General features: G+C 41.2%; 1 protein-coding gene across 1 annotated transcript; it reads left to right on the top strand.

Moving 5' to 3' along the window:
* Positions 1–4390: 4390 nt before the first annotated feature.
* Positions 4391–24854, top strand: LOC118373103 (SPARC-like). Its single transcript, XM_052487539.1, has 10 exons — positions 4391–4551; positions 15530–15597; positions 15769–15807; positions 17362–17461; positions 20374–20495; positions 20691–20811; positions 22273–22406; positions 22929–23077; positions 23417–23565; positions 24350–24854. Exons 2-10 carry the CDS (start codon positions 15538–15540, stop codon positions 24376–24378), a joined length of 903 nt encoding a protein of 300 aa, XP_052343499.1. The 5' UTR covers positions 4391–4551; positions 15530–15537; the 3' UTR covers positions 24379–24854.
* Positions 24855–25354: the final 500 nt, after the last annotated feature.

Genomic DNA, 25354 nt, shown 5'->3' with positions numbered 1-25354 from the left:
TTTATTTTATACTTGATAGTATTTTATATTATACTAGATAGTATTTTATATTATACTAGATAGTATTTTATAGTATATACTAGATAGTATTTTATATTATACTAGATAGTCTTTTATATTATACTAGATAGTTTAGTTCAGTTTATTTAGTTTATTTTATTTTTACAGGGACAGTGCACATTAATCAACGTTTCAGTAAAAGTGCCGGTTTTAGCCAGCCGGCTAATTTTCAACCGCAGTCCCTGGGCAGGTTATTAAAAACAATTACAATATAGACAATAGCACCATAGACATAGCAACATAGCAACATAGGACAAGCAAGACATATCATACAGACAGAGCAACATAGGACAAGCAAGACGTAGCATACAGACAGAGCAACATAGAACAAAAAGCAGCAAGAACAAATTCATAAAAGCAACAAAGTGTTTCCACACCTCACAAGCTACAGACAACAGACAACATGGAAAGCGGCAACACACAGCTAGGGACCATGTTCACAAATCTGATTGACCTTTAGCCATGTCTTCAAGCATTTTGTGAAAGTGTGATATGTGGTGCAGTTATGTGTGTCTGATGGCAGTGTATTCCAGACATGGGAAGCTCTCACAGAGAATGCAGATTTACTAAAGGTGCTTTTCCTTAGGGGAACTATACAGTCAACTCTCATGGCAGACCTTGTGGATCTGCTGCCATATGTCTGGGTTTTCTGTTTAACAAAAATATTGAGTGGAGGGGGAGCCGGGCCATTTAGGATCTTGAATACAAGACATGCGTCGGTGTATTGCACAAGATTTTCCCAACTCAAGAGCTCATGTTTTCTAAGGATGTGACAATGATGATGGTTATTGGGCTTCCTATCAAGCACTCTGAGAGCCTGTTTGTAGACAGACTGAATAGGTTTTAATGTTGTACAGCAAGCTTGGGCCCAACTAGGCAAGCAGTATGTTAAGTGGGGGAGTATCATAGATTTGAAGTACAGTTTTGCTACCTCTGTAGTCAAACAATTTCGTATAAATCGGAAATTAGCTAGATTGAATTTAGTTATTTGAATTACCTTTTTCACATGCTTTTTAAAAGAGAGGTTGGAATCAAGTATGATGCCAAGGTACTTAAAATCGGATACCACCTGGAGCTTCTCCCCTGACACATAGACATCTGGCTCAGTAGCATCTGTTGCCCTCTTTGTGAAGAACATGCAAACAGTCTTTGTCTTTTATATTATACTAGATAGTATTTTATATTATACTAGATAGTATTTTTGGTGTCTTTCCTATATATACTGAACAAAAATATAAATGCAATGTGCAACAATTTCAAAGATTACAGTTCATATATAAGGAAATCAGTCGATTGAAATAAATCAAATAGAACCTAATCTATGGATTTCACATGACTGGGTATACAGATATACATCTGTTGGTCAAAGATACCTTTTTTTTAAAGTAGGGGCGTGGATCAGGAAACCAGTCAGTATCTGGTGTGACCACCATTTGCCTCATGCGGAGCGACACATCTCCTTCTCATAGAGCTGATCAGGTTGTTGATTGTGGCCTGTGGAATGTTCGTACACATCGATCCAGAGCATCCCAAACATGCTCAATGGGTGACATGTCAGGTGAGTATGAAGGCCATGGAACAACTAGGACATTTTCAGCTTCTAGGAATTGTGTACAGATCCTTGAGACATGGGGCCGTGTGTTATCATGAGGTGATGGCGGTGGACGAATGGTCCGACAATGGGCCTCAGGATCTCGTTATCGTATCTCTGTGTATTCAAATTTCCATCGATAAAATGCAATTGTGTTCGTTGTCCATAGCTTATGCCTGACCAAACCATATCCCCACCGCCACCATGGGGCACTCTGTTCATAACATTGACATCAGCAGACCGCACGCCCACACAACGTCATACACGTACGTGGTTGTGAGGCCAGTTGGATGTACTGCCAAATTCTCTAAAACAACGGAGACGGTGTATGGTAGAGAAATGAACATGAAATTCTCTGGCAACAGCTCTGGTGGACATTCCTGGAGTCAGCATGCCAACTGCCAGCGCCGTCAAAACTTGAAACATCTGTGGCGTTGTGTTATATGTCAAAACCGCACATTGTATATAGAGCGGCTTTTTTATTGTCCCCAACACAAGGTGCATCTGTGTAATGATCATGCTGTTTAGTCAGCTTCTTGTTATGCCACACCTGTCAGGAGAAATGCTCACAAACAGGGATGTAAACAAATTTGTGCATAAGATTTAAGAGAAATAAAGCATTTTGTGCATATGTAAAATGTATTTTTATTTCAGCTCATGAATAATGGGACCAACACTTTACATGTTGTGTTTACATTTTTTTTGTTCAGTGTATAATTCTGTAACTTTGTCATGTATTTGTATGTTTTATGTGGAACCCAGGAAGAGCAGCTGCTGCATGTGCGGTAGCTACTGGGATCATAATAAACTAAACTAGTGGGTAGCCACACAGCACTGTATCTGCCAGCTGTTGGCCAGAGCACAGGCACCAAGACCAGAGTTGCCATCTTTGCTATTTAATGCAACCGTTTTTGTGACAGAACTATCGATAGAGGTGAAAATGCCATGGAAACACATTGAACATTCCATTTTTATTCGGTACATGAAAACTTAAGCAAAAAAAAAAAAAAAAAAAAAAACATTTTGTGTGCACTATGTTGTCACTCACTGACTTTTATCTGCAACAAGTCCGGCTGGTGGAAACATATCACTGGTGGGAAAATGCACATCTTTTCTTTATACGGATTCTCGAATATTCATGTTCAAATCTGTCGCCAATTGAATGGAAACCTTGCTATAAATATCTGTCTATAAGTGATTGGTGCCAACTTTTGCCAACTTATTCTCTCTTTCTCAGATAATCATTTTGAGGTGTATACTGTATAGTAATCTGAGGCTCACACACTGCAGGCAGGCAGCTGGGAATCTCAATTTTCAAACTGTAATGGCATTTATACACTAGATTACAGCCCTTCTGTATAACTGACTCTGTGAGGACTTGTTGCCTCAGATATAGGCTGTGTGCAAAATGGCATCCTATTTCTTATAGTGCAACACTTTTGACCAGGGCCCGCATAGGGAATAGGGGGCCATTTCAGACACGGCAGCCTGTACAGACAGCACTGCTGCCACGTCTACTGGGAACCGTGAGACTCAGTTTAACTCCGCCCCCTTTCTCTCTCTCCATCGCATGCATTGGGCTTGGGGTTTAAGAATGTTCCGGGCAGAATGGAAAATGCCACGTTGCATTGCAGCTATTTTTTCTCCCCTTGTCTGATCCAGATGTTGTTCTAGCTTCACACTGGTCTGACTGGAAACAGACATTAGTAATCCACCACAGAGAGGCACAATCCGATATATATATGTATCTGTAAAACCTCACAAAAAAATGTGGATTTGAGTTTGATTATTTCTGTCTGATGGTTCCACGTTTCACCAGCACTGACTTCCCCCAATGATAAAGAAATGGTTGCAGGGGCCCATAGGATTTACTCATCTCTACGGCTCTCAATTTGTTCCTTTGAGATTTTTGAGAAATTATAAATGTTATTTTCTAAAACATTTTAAAAATGCAATATCTTTAAACTATGTTTTTAACCTTATAGAAACAGTAATATGAATCAATATCTTATCTAACCTGACATTGGAATTGAGAGTGAAACATATCTTTAACAATGGCTGTGTTGTGAATTTCAGCAGCCTCTTTCAGTAGTTATATTGTTTGGCCTGTGGAGTCACTGTCAAATGTCATCTAGTAGATGTGTGTATCATGCTGAGGAAGGAAACCCCTAGGGCCTAATTAGTTAGGGGTGAACCAAGATGACATGACCCTGGTCAGTTACGTCACAGCAATTACAGTCATTAGAACTCTCCGGTTTCTCAGCTGTTCCAGACAACATAGAAGCTGAAACAAGGAGTGATTTCATGTTTTCAAATGTTTTCACTGCCAAGTAAATCAAATCAAATCAATGTACACATAGTAAAATATCTGCCATAAGGAATAGCTTCATCTCAAGAGAGGTTCTGCAAGGTAATGTTCCTACAACAATTCATGATTAAACATGTCGGCCCTGTCCTGTATACATTAAAACATTATATAACAGTGCAAATGCTAGAAAACGACAGCTGCCATATAGGACCGTCTTTAATTAAGGCTATGCATGTTCTATTGCTATGCTGAAATGTCACAAAATTGGAGTCACTTCTGAAATGCATGTGGATGATCCGCCCGGTCTCGAAACAATGTACCATCTAAACAACTACTACAAAGGAAAACAGGCCCCTCCCTGTAGAATCCATAAACCTTGGGAGTTCCTGCTGTCTAGAAGGGAGCATAGAGTTAAATTTAGGAGCGTCTGTCAGACGTCCCACCCTCTGAGGAAGGGACGGGGTTAGGGGGTCTGCCTGAGCCTGCCCACAGCAAATGTCTTCTGTGTGAACTTGTGTAGCTGTTAGATAGTCTTAGTCCTCTCTGACAGCTGACTTCTCCTTTGGCTTTTCTGCTTGTTGGCGTCTTGAAGGTAAGACTGAGCATCCTCCTCAATGACTTGCTGTGACTTAGTCGGTAAGGACTTCTCAACTAATGTTGCATTGGAAATGTGGTGTTCGTTTTGAGTTGCTGTGATACTTGAACTATGTGATCATATTTCAGAGTGTTAACCTGAACGACAGTGATTGAAGGCTTTCCTGTGGTTATATTCAAGTTGTGCAGGAAATTAATCGTTTTGGTGCAAAATCAAACCATTTTTTTTTTTTTTTTGTGCAAACTTTGAAATTAGTAAATATTTCTTCTGAAACTATATTGTCAATAGAATATTTAGTTCAACAGAATATAGAAAAGTTATAATCAAACGATTTCCGTACCTTTTCATTCATGGAAAAGCTGTGAAAAGCATACAGACGGTAGAGGAACTATTTCTGACATTCGCTATTGGAACAGCACAATGTTACACAAGTATTGTTGCCACATAGTTACTTGGAGGGGTGTTGGAGGGGGATGGGGCCCGACAAAGCCTGAGAGAGGGGGGCGGCCGACAAAGCCTGAGAGGGGCGGGGGACAAAGCCTGGGGGTGGGGGGGGCGACAAAACCTGGGGGACAAAGCCTTATGGCTATATAACATTGTATATAGCCATAATGTGACATTCAAAATGTATCTACTCCTTTAAACTTTCGTGAGTGTAAAGTTTACTGTTCATTTTTTATTGTTTATTTCCCTTTTGTTAATGATCTATTTGACTTTCTTTGGCAATGTAAACATATGTTTCCCATGGCAATAGCGCCCTTTGAATTTAGTTGAGACACAGAGAGAGAGAACGGGAGAGAGAGAAGGGGAGAGAGAGAGAAAGATCTCAGTAAGACGAAAGTAATGGTGTTCCAAAAAAATGTCCAGTTCCCAGGACCACAAATACAAATTCCATCGAGACACCGTTGCCCTACAGCACACAAACAACTATACATACCTCGGCCTAAACATCAGCTCCACAGGTAACTTCCACAAAGCTGTGAATGATCTGAGGGACAAGGCTAGAAGGGTATTCCATGCCATCGAATGGAACATAACATTCAGCATACCTATTAGGATCTGGCCAAAAATACTTGACTCAGTTATAGAACCCATTGCCCTTTATGGTTGTGAAGTCTGGGTTCCACTCACCAACAAAAATTTCACTAAAGGGGAGAAACACCAAATTGAGACTCTGCATGCAGAATTCTGCAAAAATATTCTCAGTGTACAACGTAAAACATCAAATAATGCAGAGCAGAATTAGAGCACTAATTATCAAAATCCAGAAAAGAGCTGTTCAATTCTACAACCACCTAAATGGAAGCGATTCCCAAACCTTCCATAACAAAGACATCACCTACAGAGAGATGAACCTAGAGAAGAGTCCCCTAAGAAAGCTCGTCCTGGGTCTCTGTTCACAAACACAAACAGACCCCATAGAGCCCCAGGACAGCAACACAATTAGACCCAACCAAATCATGAGAAAACAAAAAGATAATTACTTGACACATTGGAAAGAATTAACAAAAAAACAGAGCAAACTAGAATGCTATTTGTCCCTAAACAGAGAGTACACAGTGGCAGAATACCTGACCACGGTGACTGACCCAAACTTAAGGAAAACTTTTACTATGTACAGAAATAGTAAGCATAGCCTTGCTATTGAGAAAGGCCGCCATTTGCAGACCTGGCTCTCAAGAGAAGACAGGCTATGTTAAACCCAATTTTGATAAACTCCCATATCTACTGGGTGACATACCACAGTGTACCATCACAGCAGCACAATGTGTGACCTGTTGCCGCAAGAAAAGGGCAACCAGTGAAGAACTAAATTCTGTACAACCCATATTTATGTTAATCTATTTTCCATTTTATACTTGAACTATTTGCACATCGCTACAACACTGTATATAGACATAATATGACATTTGAAATGTCTCTGTTCCTTTGGAACTTCTGTGAGTGTAATGTTTACTGTTTATTTCACTTTTGTTTATTATCTACTTCACTTGCTTTGGCAATGTTAACATATGTTTCCCATGCCAATAAAACCCTTGAATTAAGAGAGAGAGGGAGAGAGAGAGAGAGAGAGAGAGAGAGAGAGAGAGAGAGAGAGAGAGAGAGAGAGAGAGAGAGAGAGAGAGAGAGAGAGGAGCAATCTCAACACAGATCCCTCCCTCCACTCCCAATTACTTCCATCAACAGGAATGCACGTTACCATGACAATCCCCACCAGCTGTTTAGGTTCTTTGTGAGATCCTGCAGATGTCTGTTCTGATAGCCTCTGAGTTTGACAAACTCACACAGAAAGGCTGACATAACACACTCTCTGTCCATTGTTCTGCCTGAGAACTACTGCAACTTTGAACAAATAAATACCTTTAAAACAAAGAAAAGTGAAAACCATTTATTCTCAATTTCCTTTTTTTTGTACAAGAATATAAAACTCTATTAGGTTATTAGTCCATGTTTAATTTTTTTCCATCATGTATTGAAGTTTTTCAGTAAAAGCACATTTCACCCGTTGAGATATCAAAGCTGGCTTATAGGATCTATTTGTCTTTTTTCAGTTTAGCAGTGAACTGAGTGAAGTATTCAGGTTTGCGTTAACGACTAAAGAATGACAAACTGTTTATGCAATGGAATGTTTTTCTTCTTCCTCTTGCCTATTGATGAATACAAATACTTTTTTAACTGTCTTTCACTTAGTATGAGAGGAGGTGGCATTTCTGAAAATAAAATTTGTTGTTTGGTTCGATGTGCTGAAGGGTAGCTATTGTTGTGCAGAGTATAAAGTTTAAACTAGGTCAAGAAAGAGAGAAAGGACTGTGGATATTTTGGATTGGCTGCATGGCAACCCTAAGAAAGCTCTAATCCTGGACAGGAAGGAAGTTATTGTGCTCATGCCATCTCTTCACCAACAGTCTGATGCGGAAATGGAAAACATTTGAACTCTCGAGTCAGCATAAAAATAAAAAAACTACGGAATTAACCATAGAGTGTTAGCTAGACTAGGAACGCCAGATCTCACTCCTTCACTTCTTCAACCACTAAGCAAATGTACAAAATCACAAGGGGATGGAAACAAGGGGATGGGTGTGTGAGAGAGACTCAGAGGAGGAGAGGTGGAAGGAAGCCGGAGCGTATTGCCTAGCGACACTCCTCTGGCTCCGTGCCAGTACAGCTAGCGAGATGAGGGTCTGAAGGCCTGTATACAGTGTTGCAGACTGACAAGCCCACTGTAGATGACAAAAGAGTGTTTTGTGTTACATAGTAAATGACTAACATACTGTTTACCACACCAGGTCACACTTTAGAGTGAAATATATTGGATGCACATGTTTAAAAACAAAAACACATTTAGAACAAACTTTACAAACTCAAACACCTGATTGGCACAGATTTTGTATTAGTTACAGCTTGTGGTAAATTGTTAAATTATTTAACTGGAGAATTAGGAAACTGTTGGTAGTTTTTTTTATGTGAGACAGGTGTGTGTTTAGGGCCAGTAGACCAACTGAGAGGAGTTAAGTCCAGAGAGAATGACAGAGAAAGGGGTTTAACACACATTTAAATGATAGGACTCAGGAATTCCATTCAGATTTATATCTTAGGCACATGTTTCAACCCACTGCTTTAAGGTTAACTCTCTGAGACAGAGAGGAAGAAAGAGAGAGGTGATGGTAGGATAGGGATGATTTAAGGTTAACCCTCTGAGACAGAGAGGAAGAAAGAGAGAGGTGATGGTGGGATAGGGATGATTTAAGGTTAACTCTCTGAGACAGAGAGGAAGAAAGAGAGAGGTGATGGTAGGATAGGGATGATTTAAGGTTAACCCTCTGAGACAGAGAGGAAGAAAGAGAGAGGTGATGGTGGGATAGGGATGATTTAAGGTTAACTCTCTGAGACAGAGAGGAAGAAAGAGAGAGGTGATGGTAGGATAGGGATGATTTAAGGTTAACTCTCTGAGACAGAGAGGAAGAAAGAGAGAGGTGATGGTGGGATAGGGATGATTTAAGGTTAACTCTCTGAGACAGAGAGGAAGAAAGAGAAAGAGAGAGGTGATGGTAGGATAGGGATGATTTAAGGTTAACCCTCTGAGACAGAGAGGAAGAAAGAGAGAGGTGATGGTAGGATAGGGATGATTTAAGGTTAACCCTCTGAGACAGAGAGGAAGAAAGAGAGAGGTGATGGTGGGATAGGGATGATTTAATAGTAAAAACTCTCCAGTACTAGGTGCTGTAGATAGATCAACTCTCCAGTACAAGGTGCTGTAGATAGATCAACTCTCCAGTACAAGGTGCTGTAGATAAATCAATGTATTCTCCACGTAGATTCCATGGCACATTATGCTGACAAATTACGTTGAAACAACGTTGATTCAACCAGTTTGTGCCCAGTGGGATGTTCCCTCTCCACGCTGGCTTATTTGTCTATGGTATTAAAGAGCAGCAGGACATTTTTCCCAGGTCTGGGGCTTCGTATGTGGCCCCTGCCTCATATATTACACCTGTTCTATATGCTTCCCTTCCTGTCTAGTCCCATTACACCTGTTCTATATGCTTCCCTTCCTGTTTAGTCCCATTACACCTGTTCTATATGCTTCCCTTCCTGTCTAGTCCCATTACACATGTTCTATATGCTTCCCTTCCTGTCTCGTCCCATTACACCTGTTCTATATGCTTCCCTTCCTGTCTCGTCCCATTACACCTGTTCTATATGCTTCCCTTCCTGTCTAGTCCCATTACACCTGTTCTATATGCTTCCCTTCCTGTCTAGTCCCATTACACCTGTTCTATATGCTTCCTCTCCTGTCTAGTCCCATTACACCTGTTCTATATGCTTTCCTTCCTGTCTAGTCCCATTACACCTGTTCTATATGCTTCCCTTCCTGTCTAGTCCCTTTACACCGGTTCTATATGCTTCCCTTCCTGTCTAGTCCCATTACACCTGTTCTATATTCTTCCCTTCTGTCTAGTCCCATTACACCAGTTCTATATGCTTCCCTTCCTGTCTAGTCCCATTACACCTGTTCTATATGCTTCCCTTCCTGTCTAGTCCCATTACACCTGTTCTATATGCTTCCCTTCCTGTCTAGTCCCTTTACACCGGTTCTATATGCTTCCCTTCATGTCTAGTCCCATTACACCTGTTCTATATGCTTCCCTTCCTGTTTAGTCCCATTACACCTGTTCTAAATGCTACACCTGTTCTATTGTGCCAACTGTAAAGTTTGGTGGAGGAGGAATAATGGTCTGGGGCTGTTTTTGAGATTAATTGGAACATCGACTGCAAGCCAGCCCTAATCGCCCAACATCAGTGCCCGTCCTCACTAATGCTCTTGTGACTGAACGGAAGCAAGTCCCGTCAGCAATGTTCCAACATCTAGTGGAAAGCTGACCAAAAGAGTGGAGGCTGTTATAGCAGCAAAAGGGGGGACCAAGTCCACATTAATGCCTATGATATTGAAATTAGATGTTCAACAAGCAGGTGTCCGCATACTTCTGGCAATTATATGAGTGACCTTTGCTTGGTCGCGAACTCTGGATGTGGAAAAATACAGGGACTCTGGCAGAAGTTACCAAGGATGACGTCTTCAAATACTGTGAACAAGGAAGGTTCTCTCTACTTTGAAAAAAGCAAAAAAATATGTTGTTGTTTTCTTCTCACTTAGAACTTGGACCTCCACCTCTAACAAACATATAGCTAGGTAGTATCTGTATCTGAGAGGAAGCTAGCGTTGTGAAAACAAAAACACTGCTACCAGCTTCAACAAATGTCTATATTTAGCTTGGAGGTTGTACTGTGTTGCCAAACTTCCTATCTAATTAAATGTTTTAACATATTTAGACTTAGTCTTGTTTTCAGTTCAGTGGATGACTGACGTAACAGCAAAAACAAGTGATTTCATTTGGAAAGCGGTGCTCATAGACAAACAGGGTAGAGGAAGAGGAAATGGCTGTGTAAAGAGGCCCCTTTTCAGCAGGTATTTCATTTAGAGGTTTGTTGGGTTGGGGCGTAAACTAAACTAGGAGGGTAACAGCAGATCTAAATGGTTTTCAAAGAGGCTTTACAGGCTGCAGGATTAGGGAATTCTTTCTTCTTCTTCAGGGTGATATAACCGGTGGTTAAATGGTTTGGTGGCTATAGGGGGACTAGTGGCTCAGTCTCTGTGTATGTCGGTCAGAGGAGGACCTCAGCATGGTAAATGGACAAACATTTACTGGCAGTAAATGTACATTTTGAAAAACACTGGAAAAGTCCCTCTCAAAGACTCAACGCACTTTAGAACTCATGCACTTACTTAGAGAAATAAAATATAAAACAATTCTAAGAAATGCATTAAATTAAATCTAGTCGTACGGTGTTAGTCTTGAGAGTTATGCAAACAAAATATTTTCTGAATGAGTGGTATTTCTCTGGACAGCTAGGCCCAATGAGACACATGATGCGGACAGGTAACAGATGGTATGGAGCCTTTCACAAGACACACCTGTCCATTGCATTTAAGAACCTTTACTGCAATCCTCACAATATGTCAAATGTTGAGAACCAATTCCAGAACCTTCGGGTATTTTCATAATGTATATCCCTGTCGTTATGTTGTTGTTCGTTGAATAGCAAGCTAGGTACATGTAAACCATCTTCTACCATGCTTGAAATGACACCTTTGACAAAAAAATCAAAGTACTCCATCTGAGGGAGAAAAAAATCTCGGGAGGGGCAAATCTCAGGAGGGGCAAATCTCAGGAGGGGCAAACAAAAGAGGTTTTGAAAAGGTTTTCTTTTGACACCCATGGTCTATTCCTAACGCATGGGACCTATAAGCTACACAACGGAGAGAGAGAGAGAAAAGTCAAGGACTGATATATGGAGTCCATGGTAACCCAAGTTAAGACTTAGTCACCTGACCCGTTTAAATCATCCCTATCCCACCATCACCTCTCTCTTTCTTCCTCTCTGTCTCAGAGGGTTAACCTTAACAGAGCAAATTAACTGTATCCATGCTTTATAAGTCTTATATCACCAATGAGACTATTCAGGCCTACATAGCATTAAGGAAGTCATAACCAGATCATGTTTCATTTCAACCCAGTGTTCCACGACGAATAGACAATACGTATAGAACTAGTGTTTCAGGCTTTGGTGGATTTCAGATGTATTCTTACAGTTAATAGTGTAGACGCTGGATTCACGCCTCATCCCAAAATAAGACTAAATCAAATCATACTTTATTCAAGGTGCATTTAAAGTTTGATTTGATTTAGTCTGCATTCTTAAAATTACATAAAAATAAAAAAATAATTAAATTATGGACAATAATGTGAATTATTAATTTGTAAACTGGATATTGTTTTGTGTTTGGTTGTCAAAGCAACCAAATATGACCATTTGAAGGAGATGTATCTTCTGCCTGTATAATTCCATCTGTGCCACCGACTGAGTCAGGCTTTAATTCCTGTTGGTCTACAAATTAATAATTGATGTGTTGAATTCACATCTCCATCTCAACCAAAACCATTCCTCTGTGTGATTAACAGGGACTGAGGTAGAGCAGTGTTTGTAAGACAAGGGTGGATCAAGGGACCTGTGGCAGGGACATTTTACAAAACTTATGTATAGTCCGCATAGTTTGAGCTACAAACTATTAAAAGCTATCAATGAAAAGCTGAGACTCTCACGAACACATACATGTAACATGTTTTGATCTATGACTCTCACAAGCTATGCAAGAGTCGTTAGAATGTAAGGGGTTCATCTACATAGAAGATCAGAGGAAACCCCAGAACATACTGTAATGTCTATGATACTGTAATCGATTCATCTACATAGAAGATCAGAGGAAACCCCAGAACATAGTGTCTATAATACTGTAAGGGGTTCATCTACATAGAAGATCAGAGGAAACCCCAGAACATACTGTAGTGTCTATAATACTATAATACGTTCATTTAGTTGCTGTCACAAACTCCACACAGTTGTCACTGACAGGTTGAATATGTATTTCCCACTGAGCAAACACTTTATTTACTTACGGCATTCATATAAATGTCTTCTTTTTAAATCCGTTTTTTTTTTGAGTCGGCAGACCTTTGTCAATTTGTCAATAAAACTCACGAAAGCAACTGTTTATAACTAATTATTTTGTGTTCTACTTGTAGTCCTTGTTGTCCTGAAAATAAAACGGTCAAACACTTCTTTGTAAGGCTCAATAGAAGGACATGGAGATAAATGAAAGTCAGAGAGATAAATGAAAAGCTGATTTTAGTTGGGATCGCGGGACTGATAGGGTTAACAAATGATGCGTTGGATTCACGTCCCCAACTAAACCAAAAATCTAAATTAAAAGACAATGATTTAGTTCAGTAGTTCAGATGCAACTATCAAGGTATTATATACCTAGTTGATATTTGGTTGGGTTGTCAACCAAACACTAATATTACTTTAGTTAAGGCTATGATGTACTATTAATGTACTACTGATGTACTACTGATGTACTATTGATGTACTACTGATGTACTATTGATGTACTACTGATGTACTATTGATGTACTACTGATGTACTATTGATGTACTACTGATGTAATCTCAACTGCAACCCATGTCTTTGTTCTATTGTTCTATTAGATGAATCACAGTGATAACACATTAGGTTGTTGTATAAATACAAAAATATGTTATTGAAAATGCAGTGATAACACATTTACAGTTGAAGTCAGAAGTTTATATACACTTAGGTTGGAGTCATTAAAACTTGTTTTTCAACCACTCCACAAATGTCTTGTTAACAAACTGTCGTTTTTGCAAGTTGGTTAGGACATCTACTTTGTGCATGACACAAGTCATTTTTCAAACAATTGTTTACAGACAGATTATTTCACTTATAATTCACTGCATCACAATTCCAGTGGGTCCGAAGTTCACATACACTAAGCTGACTGTGCCTTTAAACAGCTTGGAAAATTGAGGCCTACAAACCTGACTCAGTTACACCAGCTCTGTCAGGAGGAATGGGCCATAATTCACCCAACTTATTGTGGGAAGCTTGTGGAAGGCTACCTGAAACGTTTGACCCAAGTTAAACTATTTAAAGGCAATGCTACCAAATACTAATTGAGTGTATGTAAACTTCTGATCCACTGGGAATGTATAATGAAATAAATAAAACCAGAAATTAATCACTCTCTACTATTATTCTGACATTTCACATTCTTAAAATAAAGTGGTGATCCTAACTGTCCTTAGACAGGTTATTTTTACTAGGATTAAATGTCAGAAATTGTGAAAAACTGAGTTGAAATGTATTTGGCTAAGGTGTATGTAAACTTCTGACTTCAACTGTAGATGCCAACTAAACCAAAAATCCTACATTGTTTTTCCATTGGAATGGTAGAAAGCATAGGGATTACACATTGGGAATTCAACAAACTTCTGACTTTCTTTTTGAGAATGTGAAAATAGGTTGGAATCTCGTTGATCAATATCAATATTTTGGAGTGGGTGAGTAAAGGTTGAAAAGTCACATTTCCAAAAATGGGAAATGCCTGTCCTTAAAAGAAGGCGGATTGTGATCCAAGTCTACACTAAAAAATCTCAAGTAGACCTCATATGTAATACTGTAGACTACTAGCACAAGACTACATTCAACATTACTTTTCTAAGTATCTATTTACTAGTTGGAAATACAATGTCAAACAGGAGACTGAATTCAGCTCCGGTGATTGAATTTATGACAGTTTAAGTCATGTACATTACATTTAAGTCATTTAGCAGACGCTCTTATCCAGAGCCACTTACAAATTGGTGCATTCACCTTATGACATCCAGTGGAACAGCCACTTTACAATAGTGCATCTAAATCTTTTAGGGGGGGGGTGAGAAGGATTACTTATCCTATCCTAGGTATTCCTTAAAGAGGTGGGGTTTCAGGTGTCTCCGTTCTTTGAGTTATCCACAAAGAATGTGAACATAGCTATCCACAAAGAATGTGAACATAACTATCCACAAAGAATGTTAACATAGCTATCCACAAAGAATGTTAACATAGCTATCCACAAAGAATGTGAACATAGCTATCCAAAGAATGTTAACATAGCTATCCACAAAGAATGTGAACATAGCTATCCACAAAGAATGTTAACATAGCTATCCACAAAGAATGTGAACATAGCTATCCAAAGAATGTTAACATAGCTATCCACAAAGAATGTGAACATAGCTATCCACAAAGAATGTGAACATAGCTATCCACAAAGAATGTGAACATAGCTATCCACAAAGAATGTGAACATAGCTATCCACAAAGAATGTGAACATAGCTATCCACAAAGAATGTGAACATAGCTATCCACAAAGAATGTGAACATAGCTATCCACAAAGAATGTGAACATAGCTATCCACAAAGAATGTGAACATAGCTATCCACAAAGAATGTGAACATAGCTATCCACAAAGAATGTGAACATAGCTATCCACAAAGAATGTGAACATAGCTATCCACAAAGAATGTGAACATAGCTATCCACAAAGAATGTGAACATAGCTATCCACAAAGAATGTGAACATAGCTATCCACAAAGAATGTGAACATAGCTATCCACAAAGAATGTGAACATAGCTATCCACAAAGAATGTGAACATAACTATCCACAAAGAATGTGAACATAGCTATCCTCCTATAAATCAGACAGGACAGAGGACGGTTCGTCTGGAACCAAACCGCTACCCATGAGCCTTTTGTGATTCTTGGAGTAACATCTTGTTTTTATCCCTGCATGACTTGTTTGACCACGCCTGAGTAAATGTCTGGATCGTGTCTGGCCCGTACACTTTGCACCCCGTGTATAGGAATACAGTACATGGCGCTGCTCTAGACAGGCGGTAAACTGGAAAGGAGTTTGACCTCAACTGCACCTCGTTATCAACCAGACATCAGTTGAGTTGAATGTGTGTAATGTGTGCTAAAATGTTCCTCTTTGTGTCTCTCTCCAGACTGAACGATGAGGGTGTGGATTGTCTTCCTCCTGTGCCTAGCTGGTCAGGCATTCACCGCTTCCATTGTAAGTGTCCCTTTGATGTGTGTGTGTGTGTGTGTGTGTGTGTGTGTGTGTGTGTGTGTGTGTGTGTGTGTGTGTGTGTGTGTGTGTGTGTGTGTGTGTGTGTGTGTGTGTGTGTGTGTGTGTGTGTGTGTGTGGCAAACAATGATAACACCATCGTCTTAACCATTTCAGACTGAGGAGGAGCCCATCATTGATGACGTCGGTGAGGAGGTAAGGTCATTAACTTGTTTACAGATTTCTATGGACAGGTGTGCTTAGGGGGGGAAACAACATCACACAATGTGAACATCCCCACTGGGCACGTTGTTTCCACATCATTTCAATTCAATTACGTTCAACCAACGTGGAATAGACGTTGAATTGAAGTCTGTGCCCAGTGAGTAGTCACTTTCACAGGTGGGAGCAAATTAGCAATAGTGTCGTGCAGGAATCAAAATACAGAGAGATGAAAAACATTTAGCAATATATGAATCAAAACACAGAGAGATGAAAAACATTTAGCAATATACGAATCAAAACACAGAGATGAAAAACATTTAGCAATATATGAATCAAAACACAGAGATGATTTTATTTAGCAATATATGAATCAAAACACAGAGAGATGAAAAACATTTAGGAATATATGAATCAAAACACAGAGAGATGAAAAATATTTAGCAATATATGAATCAAAACACAGAGATTATTTTTTTAGCAATATATGAATCAAAACACAGAGAGATGAAAAACATTTAGCAATATACGAATCAAAACACAGAGAGATGAAAAACATTTAGCAATATACGAATCAAAACACAGAGAGATGAAAAACATTTAGCAATATATGAATCAAAACACAGAGAGATGAAAAACATTTAGCAATATACGAATCAAACACAGAGAGATGAAAAACGTTGACAGTAGATGTATTCTTTACTCTCTCTGTGTCGCTTTTGACAAGTTAACAAACGAAAACAACAGTACGACTTTGACTGAAATAATTTAATCTCAAACGTTTTTGTGACAGAGGATTTTTTCCCTTGAATGTTGACTATTTTTCTGTAATGTAGCTTGAGACAGAGTGAGTAGAATCCCACAGGTTATAAATACAGCGGACAGGAAACCATGACGTTTTAATGGCTTCACCACATGTGGCTCAGACTATCCACCCCATCCAGCTGTAGGCTGCTACACCTCTGTCTAAACCTGTCTGAAGTACAGACTTCATTCTGCTGTGCCGCTTGATAACTAAAGACATTTAGCTACAGCTTCCTTTTCTGGTACTAAAATTGTGCGACCAATTTATGAGCATTGCCCATAGCTTATATAAAATAGTGTCATCTTTGATATGGTATATATTAACTTCAAATGTGTTGATTCCAACTCTACTGTCCCTCTATTGTTCAAACATTCTGGAACATTAAAAATTGAATATTAAAAATGGAACATTCAAAATGGAACATTCAAAATGGATCATTCAAAATGGAACATTCAAAATGGAACATTCAAAATGGAACATTCAAAATGGATCATTCAAAATGGAACATTCAAAATGGATCATTCAAAATGGAACATTCAAAATGGAACATTCAAAATGGAACATTCAAAATGGAACATTCAAAATGGAACATTCAAAATGGATCATTAAAAATGGAACATTCAAAATGGATCATTAAAAATGGAACATTCAAAATGGAACATTCAAAATGGAACATTCAAAATGGAACATTCAAAATGGAACATATGGAAGTGTTGTTTTGTGTTCTCTTGCCCTTGTCTCAGGCACAGCCAGAGGTGGGGGTCAACCCGGTGCAGGTAGAGACTGGAGACTTCGACGAGGCCATCGATGTCGAGGAGGAGGAGGAGGAGGTCACCGCTGAGAGTGAGCAATACTCATTGTAATCACTAATCACTACTGTCGCTCGACAGACGTTGTGAGAAAACAGTACCTAATCCCCAATGCCTTCTGTGAAGGGAAGCTTATATAAAAGTCCTAGTTTACCACATATTACAATGATAATTGGGAACATTCACCAAGCTAACAGTCTGCATGGCTACAGTAATGTATAGCTATTATTGTAACGTTAAACACATAAAAGCCACTACAGGGTTCCCCAATTGGTGGCCCGGAAGCCACATTTGGCCCAAGGGTGGTTTTATTTGGCCCCCCAAGTCATCTGAGTGAGAGAAAAAAAAAGAAAAAAAAATGTTTTTATTGTTGGACATAAAAGACTAAAAACAACAGCAAATCAGCTCCGATTGATTTTAACTTTGTAAATGTGTTCCAAGGTATTCCCACGTATAATAGAGACATGTGATCTTATTCAAATGTAAGCAAGGTTTAAAATTATTATGTTTTAGTCAAATATTATATCTATTTGCGCTTCTTGTGGTAAATTTTCAATCTACACTTTTTTTTTGTAATTATATATCCGGCCCCAGTGATCATCCACTCAAGAAAAACTCTGAATCTAGTTGATGATCCTTGGGCTAGTATATATTTTAGGCTGCTTAGGTTTAGTAGAGGTGTGAAAACATCAATCAAATGAAGCTGTGTGTCGGTGCTCCTTTGCAGCAGCTGTGTTGTGAGATGTTGGCTGGATGGTAGAGAGAACGAGAGGGGGGGGGGCGACACGTTGAGATGTTGGCTAGATGGTAGAGGGGGGGGCGACACGTTGAGATGTTGGCTAGATGGTAGAGGGGGCGACACGTTGAGATGTTGGCTATATGGTAGAGGGGGGCGACACGTTGAGATGTTGGCTAGATGGTAGAGAGAACGAGAGGGGGGTGACACGTTGAGATGTTGGCTAGATGGTAGAGAGGGGGGCGACACGTTGAGATGTTTGCTAGATGGTAGAGAGAGAGCGAGAGGGGGGCGACACGTTGAGATGTTGGCTAGATGGTAGAGAGGGGGCGACACGTTGAGATGTTTGCTAGATGGTAGAGAGAGAGCGAGAGGGGGCGACACGTTGAGATGTTTGCTAGATGGTAGAGAGAGAGCGAGAGGAGGGGGGGGCGACACGTTGAGATGTTGGCTAGATGGTAGAGAGAACGAGAGGGGGGCGACACGTTGAGATGTTGGCTAGATGGTAGAGAGAGCGAGAGGGGGGGGGGAGGTGACACGTTGAGATGTTGGCTAGATGGTAGAGAGGGGGGCGACACGTTGAGATGTTTGCTAGATGGTAGAGAGGGGGGCGACACGTTGAGATGTTGGCTAGATGGTAGAGAGGGGGCGACACGTTGAGATGTTTGCTAGATGGTAGAGAGAGCGAGAGGGGGGCGACACGTTGAGATGTTGGCTAGATGGTAGAGAGGGGGGCGACACGTTGAGATGTTTGCTAGATGGTAGAGAGGGGGGCGACACGTTGAGATGTTGGCTAGATGGTAGAGGGGGGCGACACGTTGAGATGTTGGCTAGATGGTAGAGAGGGGGGCGACACGTTGAGATGTTGGCTAGATGGTAGAGGGGGCGACACGTTGAGATGTTGGCTAGATGGTAGAGAGAGAGCGAGAGGGGGGCGACACGTTGAGATGTTGGCTAGATGGTAGAGAGAGAGCGAGAGGGGGGGGGGCGACACGTTGAGATGTTGGCTAGATGGTAGAGGGGGGGGCGACACGTTGAGATGTTGGCTAGATGGTAGAGAGGGGGGCAACACGTTGAGATGTTTGCTAGATGGTAGAGAGAGAGCGAGAGGGGGCGACACGGTGAGATGTTGGCTAGATGGTAGAGGGGGGGGCGACACGTTGAGATGTTTGCTAGATGGTAGAGAGAGAGCGAGAGGGGGGCGACACGTTGAGATGTTTGCTAGATGGTAGAGAGAGAGCGAGAGGGGGCGACACGTTGAGATGTTTGCTAGATGGTAGAGGGGGGGGCGACACGTTGAGATGTTTGCTAGATGGTAGAGAGAGAGCGAGAGGGGGGCGACACGTTGAGATGTTTGCTTGATGGTAGAGGGGGGCGACACGTTGAGATGTTGGCTAGATGGTAGAGGGGGCGACACGTTGAGATGTTGGCTAGATGGTAGAGAGGGGGGCAACACGTTGAGATGTTTGCTAGATGGTAGAGAGAGAGCGAGAGGGGGGGGGGTGACACGTTGAGATGTTGGCTAGATGGTAGAGGGGGGGGCGACACGTTGAGATGTTGGCTAGATGGTAGAGAGAGAGCGAGAGGGGGCGACACGTTGAGATGTTGGCTAGATGGTAGAGGGGGGCGACACGTTGAGATGTTGGCGAGACGGTAAAGAGAGAACGAGGGGGGGGCGACACGTTGAGATGTTGGCTAGATGGTAGAGAGAGAGCGAGAGGGGGCGACACGTTGAGATGTTGGCTAGATGGTAGAGAGGGGGCGACACGTTGAGATGTTGGCTAGATGGTAGAGAGAGAGCGAGAGGGGGCGACACGTTGAGATGTTTGCTTGATGGTAGAGGGGGGCGACACGTTGAGATGTTGGCTAGATGGTAGACAGAGAGCGAGAGGGGGGGGGGCGACACGTTGAGATGTTGGCTAGATGGTAGAGGGGGGCGACACATTGGTAATGACAGAGTTCTTCTGTCTCAAAAAGAGAGACCTATCATCATGTGTTCTACCCAATGGTTCCAGTAAGGTTCTTGGAAACGGAAAATAAACCCTTCTCCTAATTGACAGGGGCGCCTCCACACTCCTCTGCTAAATACTGCCAGGAATATCTGTCTGTTGAATAACTTAGCATTAAATTCAAGGGCAAAAGACCACTTCGATATGTTCCATTTTTAATGTTCCAGAATGTTTGAACAATTTTTTCCGATTCCTTCGTAGGCCCCTGCTTGAACCACCACTGCAAGAAGGGAAAGGTGTGTGAGGTGGATGAGGAGAACACCCCCATGTGTGTCTGCCAGGACCCAACTACCTGCCCTGGTGCCGTTGGAGAGTTTGAGCATGTGAGTTATCATTATATGAATCATATTCTAATCTGTTCAGACCAACATCAAGTAGGCCTAGACGTTTCATATTTAACTGTGTTCCTAATAGAACCTTGACCTGTACAATAATGCTACTACTTATTTGCATCATTGGCTAATTCTTGATATACTGTCATTTCTGACTATATCATGAATATAATCTGTGTATCCCAGGTTTGCGCCACCGACAACACAACCTACGACTCTTCCTGCCACTTCTTTGCCCACAAGTGCAGTCTGGAGGGAACCAAGAAGGGCCACAAACTTCACCTAGACTACATCGGGCCGTGCAAATGTGAGCTATGCTTTATAGTTACAAACATTCATGGATTGAATTGTATTAAATTCATTTCAATTCAATGTATTTGATCCCCACAGGGACCGTTGACCGTTGGACCGTTGACCGTTGACCATTGGACCGTTGACCGTTGGACCGTTGGACCGTTGACCGTTGACCGTTGGACCGTTGACCGTTGACCGTTGGACCGTTGGACCGTTGACCGTTGACCGTTGGACCGTTGACCGTTGGACCGTTGACCGTTGGACCGTTGACCGTTGGACCGTTGAACCGTTGAGAATGTTTTAGTACAACCATTCAATTCAGTGCAGAATCTCCCAGAGACACATTTTCCTCTGAGACTCCGTTCCCAGTGTGATTGGTTATGTTGTCTTAGAGCTGAAGCCCTGCTGAAAGCTTCTCCAGGGGAATGATTGATAGGCTTGAAAGAGAGGGATTTTGCCTTAAGGAACCTAACACTTAGAGTGGAGGACAGGCTGTAGCATGCCCACTGCACCGCCCGCCCTTCTCAAACTACCGCTGAGTCTGCAGCTAAATGTCTGTCATTAAACAGAATCAAACCAGGCATCTCTCACTGTTGGTGATGAGTACCTTAGGACTGAAGGGCACCAGTGGAGATTATGTTGTTGCACGTTGTGGACGCAGAACATTTTTAAGAAAACTTTTTTAAACTAATGGCCTCTAAATGTCAGGTACAGTATTCAACCACAGGATTAAACAAGAAGGTACAAACTCATTGCGTATGGGGCTGTGCACATCAATGTGCGCATTTATGTTCGATGACAAAGGGCTTGACCATAATTGTTTGAAAAATAGGACTGGAGATTTTGACTTGGATGTCCTACTTGCAAAACAACTTTCTGACTATGTCTTACTTGACTTAATTAAACGAAACCCTTTGGCACCTTGGGGACCATACGTCATTAAATAAAACCTTCTTCAGCTGTTCCTGGGTCTTCCCTGTTTATCTTTTCCTCTCTGACCGTACCTAATGTTTAGTCCCGTGTGTCTCTCCAGTCACTGAGTCCTGTGTGGACAGCTCTGACATATAACTCATTCTCCTTCTTGTTTATTCTCCAGTCACTGAGTCCTGTGTGGACAGCTCTGACATATAACTCATTCTCCTTCTTGTTTATTCTCCAGTCACTGAGTCCTGTGTGGACAGCTCTGACATATAACTCATTCTCCTTCCTGTTTATTCTCCAGTCACTGAGTCCTGTGTGGACAGCTCTGACATATAACTCATTCTCCTTCCTGTTTATTCTCCAGTCACTGAGTCCTGTGTGGACAGCTCTGACATATAACTCATTCTCCTTCCTGTTTATTCTCCAGTCACTGAGTCCTGTGTGGACAGCTCTGACATATAACTCATTCTCCTTCCTGTTTATTCTCCAGTCACTGAGTCCTGTGTGGACAGCTCTGACATATAACGCATTCTCCTTCCTGTTTATTCTCCAGTCATCGAGGCCTGCATGGATGCTGAGCTGAATGAGTTCCCCCTGCGTATGAGGGACTGGCTGAAGAACGTTCTGGTCACCCTGTACGAGCGCGATGAGGAGAACAACCTGCTGACTGAGAAGCAGAAGCTCAGAGTAAGTCCACATAGCCACTCTATAGGCACTGCACAGAACCCATTTACTGCACAGAACCCATTTACTGCACAGAACCCATTTACTGCACAGAACCCATTTACTGCACAGAACCCAGTTACTGCACAGAACCCAGTTACTGCACACAACCCATTTACTGCACAGAACCCATTTACTGCACAGAACCCATTTACTGCACAGAACCCAGTTACTGCACAGAACCCATTTACTGCACAGAACCCATTTACTGCACGTTTGCCTCATGAGGTTGGGTCAAAATCATTATTAAACACAGAACAGAACCACTTAATTTTGCTTACGTTCATTTACCGAACTCTGCAGATGGGTCGAAAATAATGAATAAACCAACATTTGATTATAGGATTTTACATTCTGCTCTCACTATTGAAGTTGACTCCTTTTGTGCATCCAATTCTACTGGGATTTATTTATCAGTTTATTCTATTCGAAAGATTATTAGGCAAACAAATGTTTGCAAAAAAAAATGTTTTACTTGGCTTGCAGGTGAGGAAGATCTACGAGAACGAGAAGAGACTGCAGGCTGGAGAGCACTCCCTGGACCTGCTGGCCCACGACTTTGAGAAGAACTACAACATGTACATTTTCCCCGTCCACTGGCAGTTCGGTCAGCTGGACCAGCACCCCGTCGATGGGTAGGTTGAGGAGAAGAAGAAGAGTTTCCTGTCTTCTGCTTCAGCTGGATTGTTTCAACATCACATAAATACAGGCTTGCTTGGGCTATAACTTTGATTCAACTCTGTGCTTGTCAGGACTTCAATACTGAAACATCTCTAAAATGTCTCAGAAAGGATATCAGCAGCATGCCTGAATGTATTGTTTTATGAGCGAAAAAAGCTGACATTGCTACATTGGTGCTCTTCATACTTTTCTAGGGTCTAACACTATAGCTTACAAAGCCTTCATAAAGCCTTTATAAAGCCTTTATAAGGCCTGCGTAGATGCTTCGTAACAGGTGTTCTGTGGTGTTGTAGGTTCCTGTCCCACACAGAGCTGGCCCCCCTGCGCGCCCCTCTCATCCCCATGGAGCACTGCACCACTCGTTTCTTCGAGCAGTGTGACGCTGACAATGACAAGTACATCGCCCTGGAGGAGTGGGCCAACTGCTTCAGCATCAAGGAGCGTGAGTAGTTTTAAAAACACCTCGCTCAGTTTACACTCGTTATTTTACTGCCTTGAAAAAGAAAACAGGAGGACCAAGGCCCTCTTTGGACTATTCAAATGCCTTCATTGTCTGTATCTGAAATGATACCCTTTACCCCATATAGTGCACTACTTTTGACCAGAGTCCTATGGCCAACGGCATCCTATTCCCAATATAGTGCACTACTTTTGACCAGAGTCCTATGGCCAATGGCATCCTTTTCCCTATATAGTGCACTACTTTTGACCAGAGTCCTATGGCCAATGGCATCCTATTCCCAATATAGTGCACTACTTTTGACCAGAGTCCTATGGCCAACGGCATCCTATTCCCAATATAGTGCACTACTTTTGACCAGAGTCCTATGGCCAACGGCATCCTATTCCCTATATAGTGCACTACTTTTGACCAGAGTCCTATGGCCAACGGCATCCTATTCCCAATATAGTGCACTACTTTTGACCAGAGTCCTATGGCCAATGGCATCCTATTCCCAATTATAGTGCACTACTTTTGACCAGAGTCCTATGGCCAATGGCATCCTATTCCCAATATAGTGCACTACTTTTGACCAGAGTCATATGGCCAACGGCATCCTATTCCCTATATAGTGCACTACTTTGGGCTGTATAGGGCATAGGGTACCATTACAGACATATCTTCCCGTCCTTCTACTTTACTGTCTGGTTTTGAATTGAAAAATGGTTCATAGCCATTTCATTATTGCTTGTTAATGGTGGGCTTGTTTTTATTTATTTTTCAGAGGATGTTGACCAGGACCTTGTCATCTAAGCTCATCAGCTGACCTACAGTATGAAAACGAGTCTCTATCGGGACGAGGTGCTCAGCTGATCCCTAAATTAGAGGAACGCAGTAACGGTGCTAACTACAACTAATTAACGACCAACCGACACCACTAAAAGTGCTGGAAAAGACATATGCACAGTCTGAACTAACAAATCACAAAAAGTGATCATGATACAACTTTTTTTTTTCTTGTTTCTGCAAAATAAATAAAAATCCTTTTTAACCAGATAGATTAGAGGAGGTAACAGAAAGATGCTTTTTGACGGGAGAAAGATGTAAATGTATGTTGAATGGGTTGTGATAATGGTTGTTCACAGCATGTATATTGTGTTGACGTGATCAGGGCTTGGATTTAATAACATCAAATAGAACATTCTTTGGAGGATACAAGTTTTGTAAAAATCTTTAAAAAATAAAGTTTCTAAATAAATGCTTCTTTCAATTTGCTTTTTTTCCCAAAATATTTGAGTTGTTTTGGTGTCTTCACTCATTTTGTCATGTTCGTTGTTTTGTTTGACTCTTGCCTACTGCTTAAATTAAGTCCTGACTATCCTCAGGTTTCTTACATAGATTCTGCCACACAACAAGGGCATAAGTGTACTGAAAAAAATGATTGAGAATAAAAGGAAATATTGTTTCAACTCTACGAGGGAAGCGTCTCGCAGGTTGAGCGTTCTTCTCAAGCTTTAGCATGTTTACTGACATTCTTCTACTTTGTGACATTGTGTGACCAACAATAGATCTCTTTCCTTAAATAAAAGTTACTGGAATGTCCAACACTGCTGCATGCTTTCATATCTGCATTTATTCAGTAACCTCACAATGTTGATAAACATCAACTGGAAAAAATGGAAAAACACGGACTTAGAACATTTCATGGGACATTTAATTAGTTGTCTTTACACATTAGTTTTGAAAACACAAAAACAAAAGACCTCCAAAGCGTCCATATCACAGATAT

This window comes from Oncorhynchus keta, chromosome 30, assembly GCF_023373465.1.
Source record: "Oncorhynchus keta strain PuntledgeMale-10-30-2019 chromosome 30, Oket_V2, whole genome shotgun sequence".
Lineage (NCBI taxonomy): Eukaryota > Metazoa > Chordata > Actinopteri > Salmoniformes > Salmonidae > Oncorhynchus > Oncorhynchus keta.
Note: the sequence above shows the minus strand (reverse complement) of the source record. Positions and strands in the feature narration are given on the sequence as shown.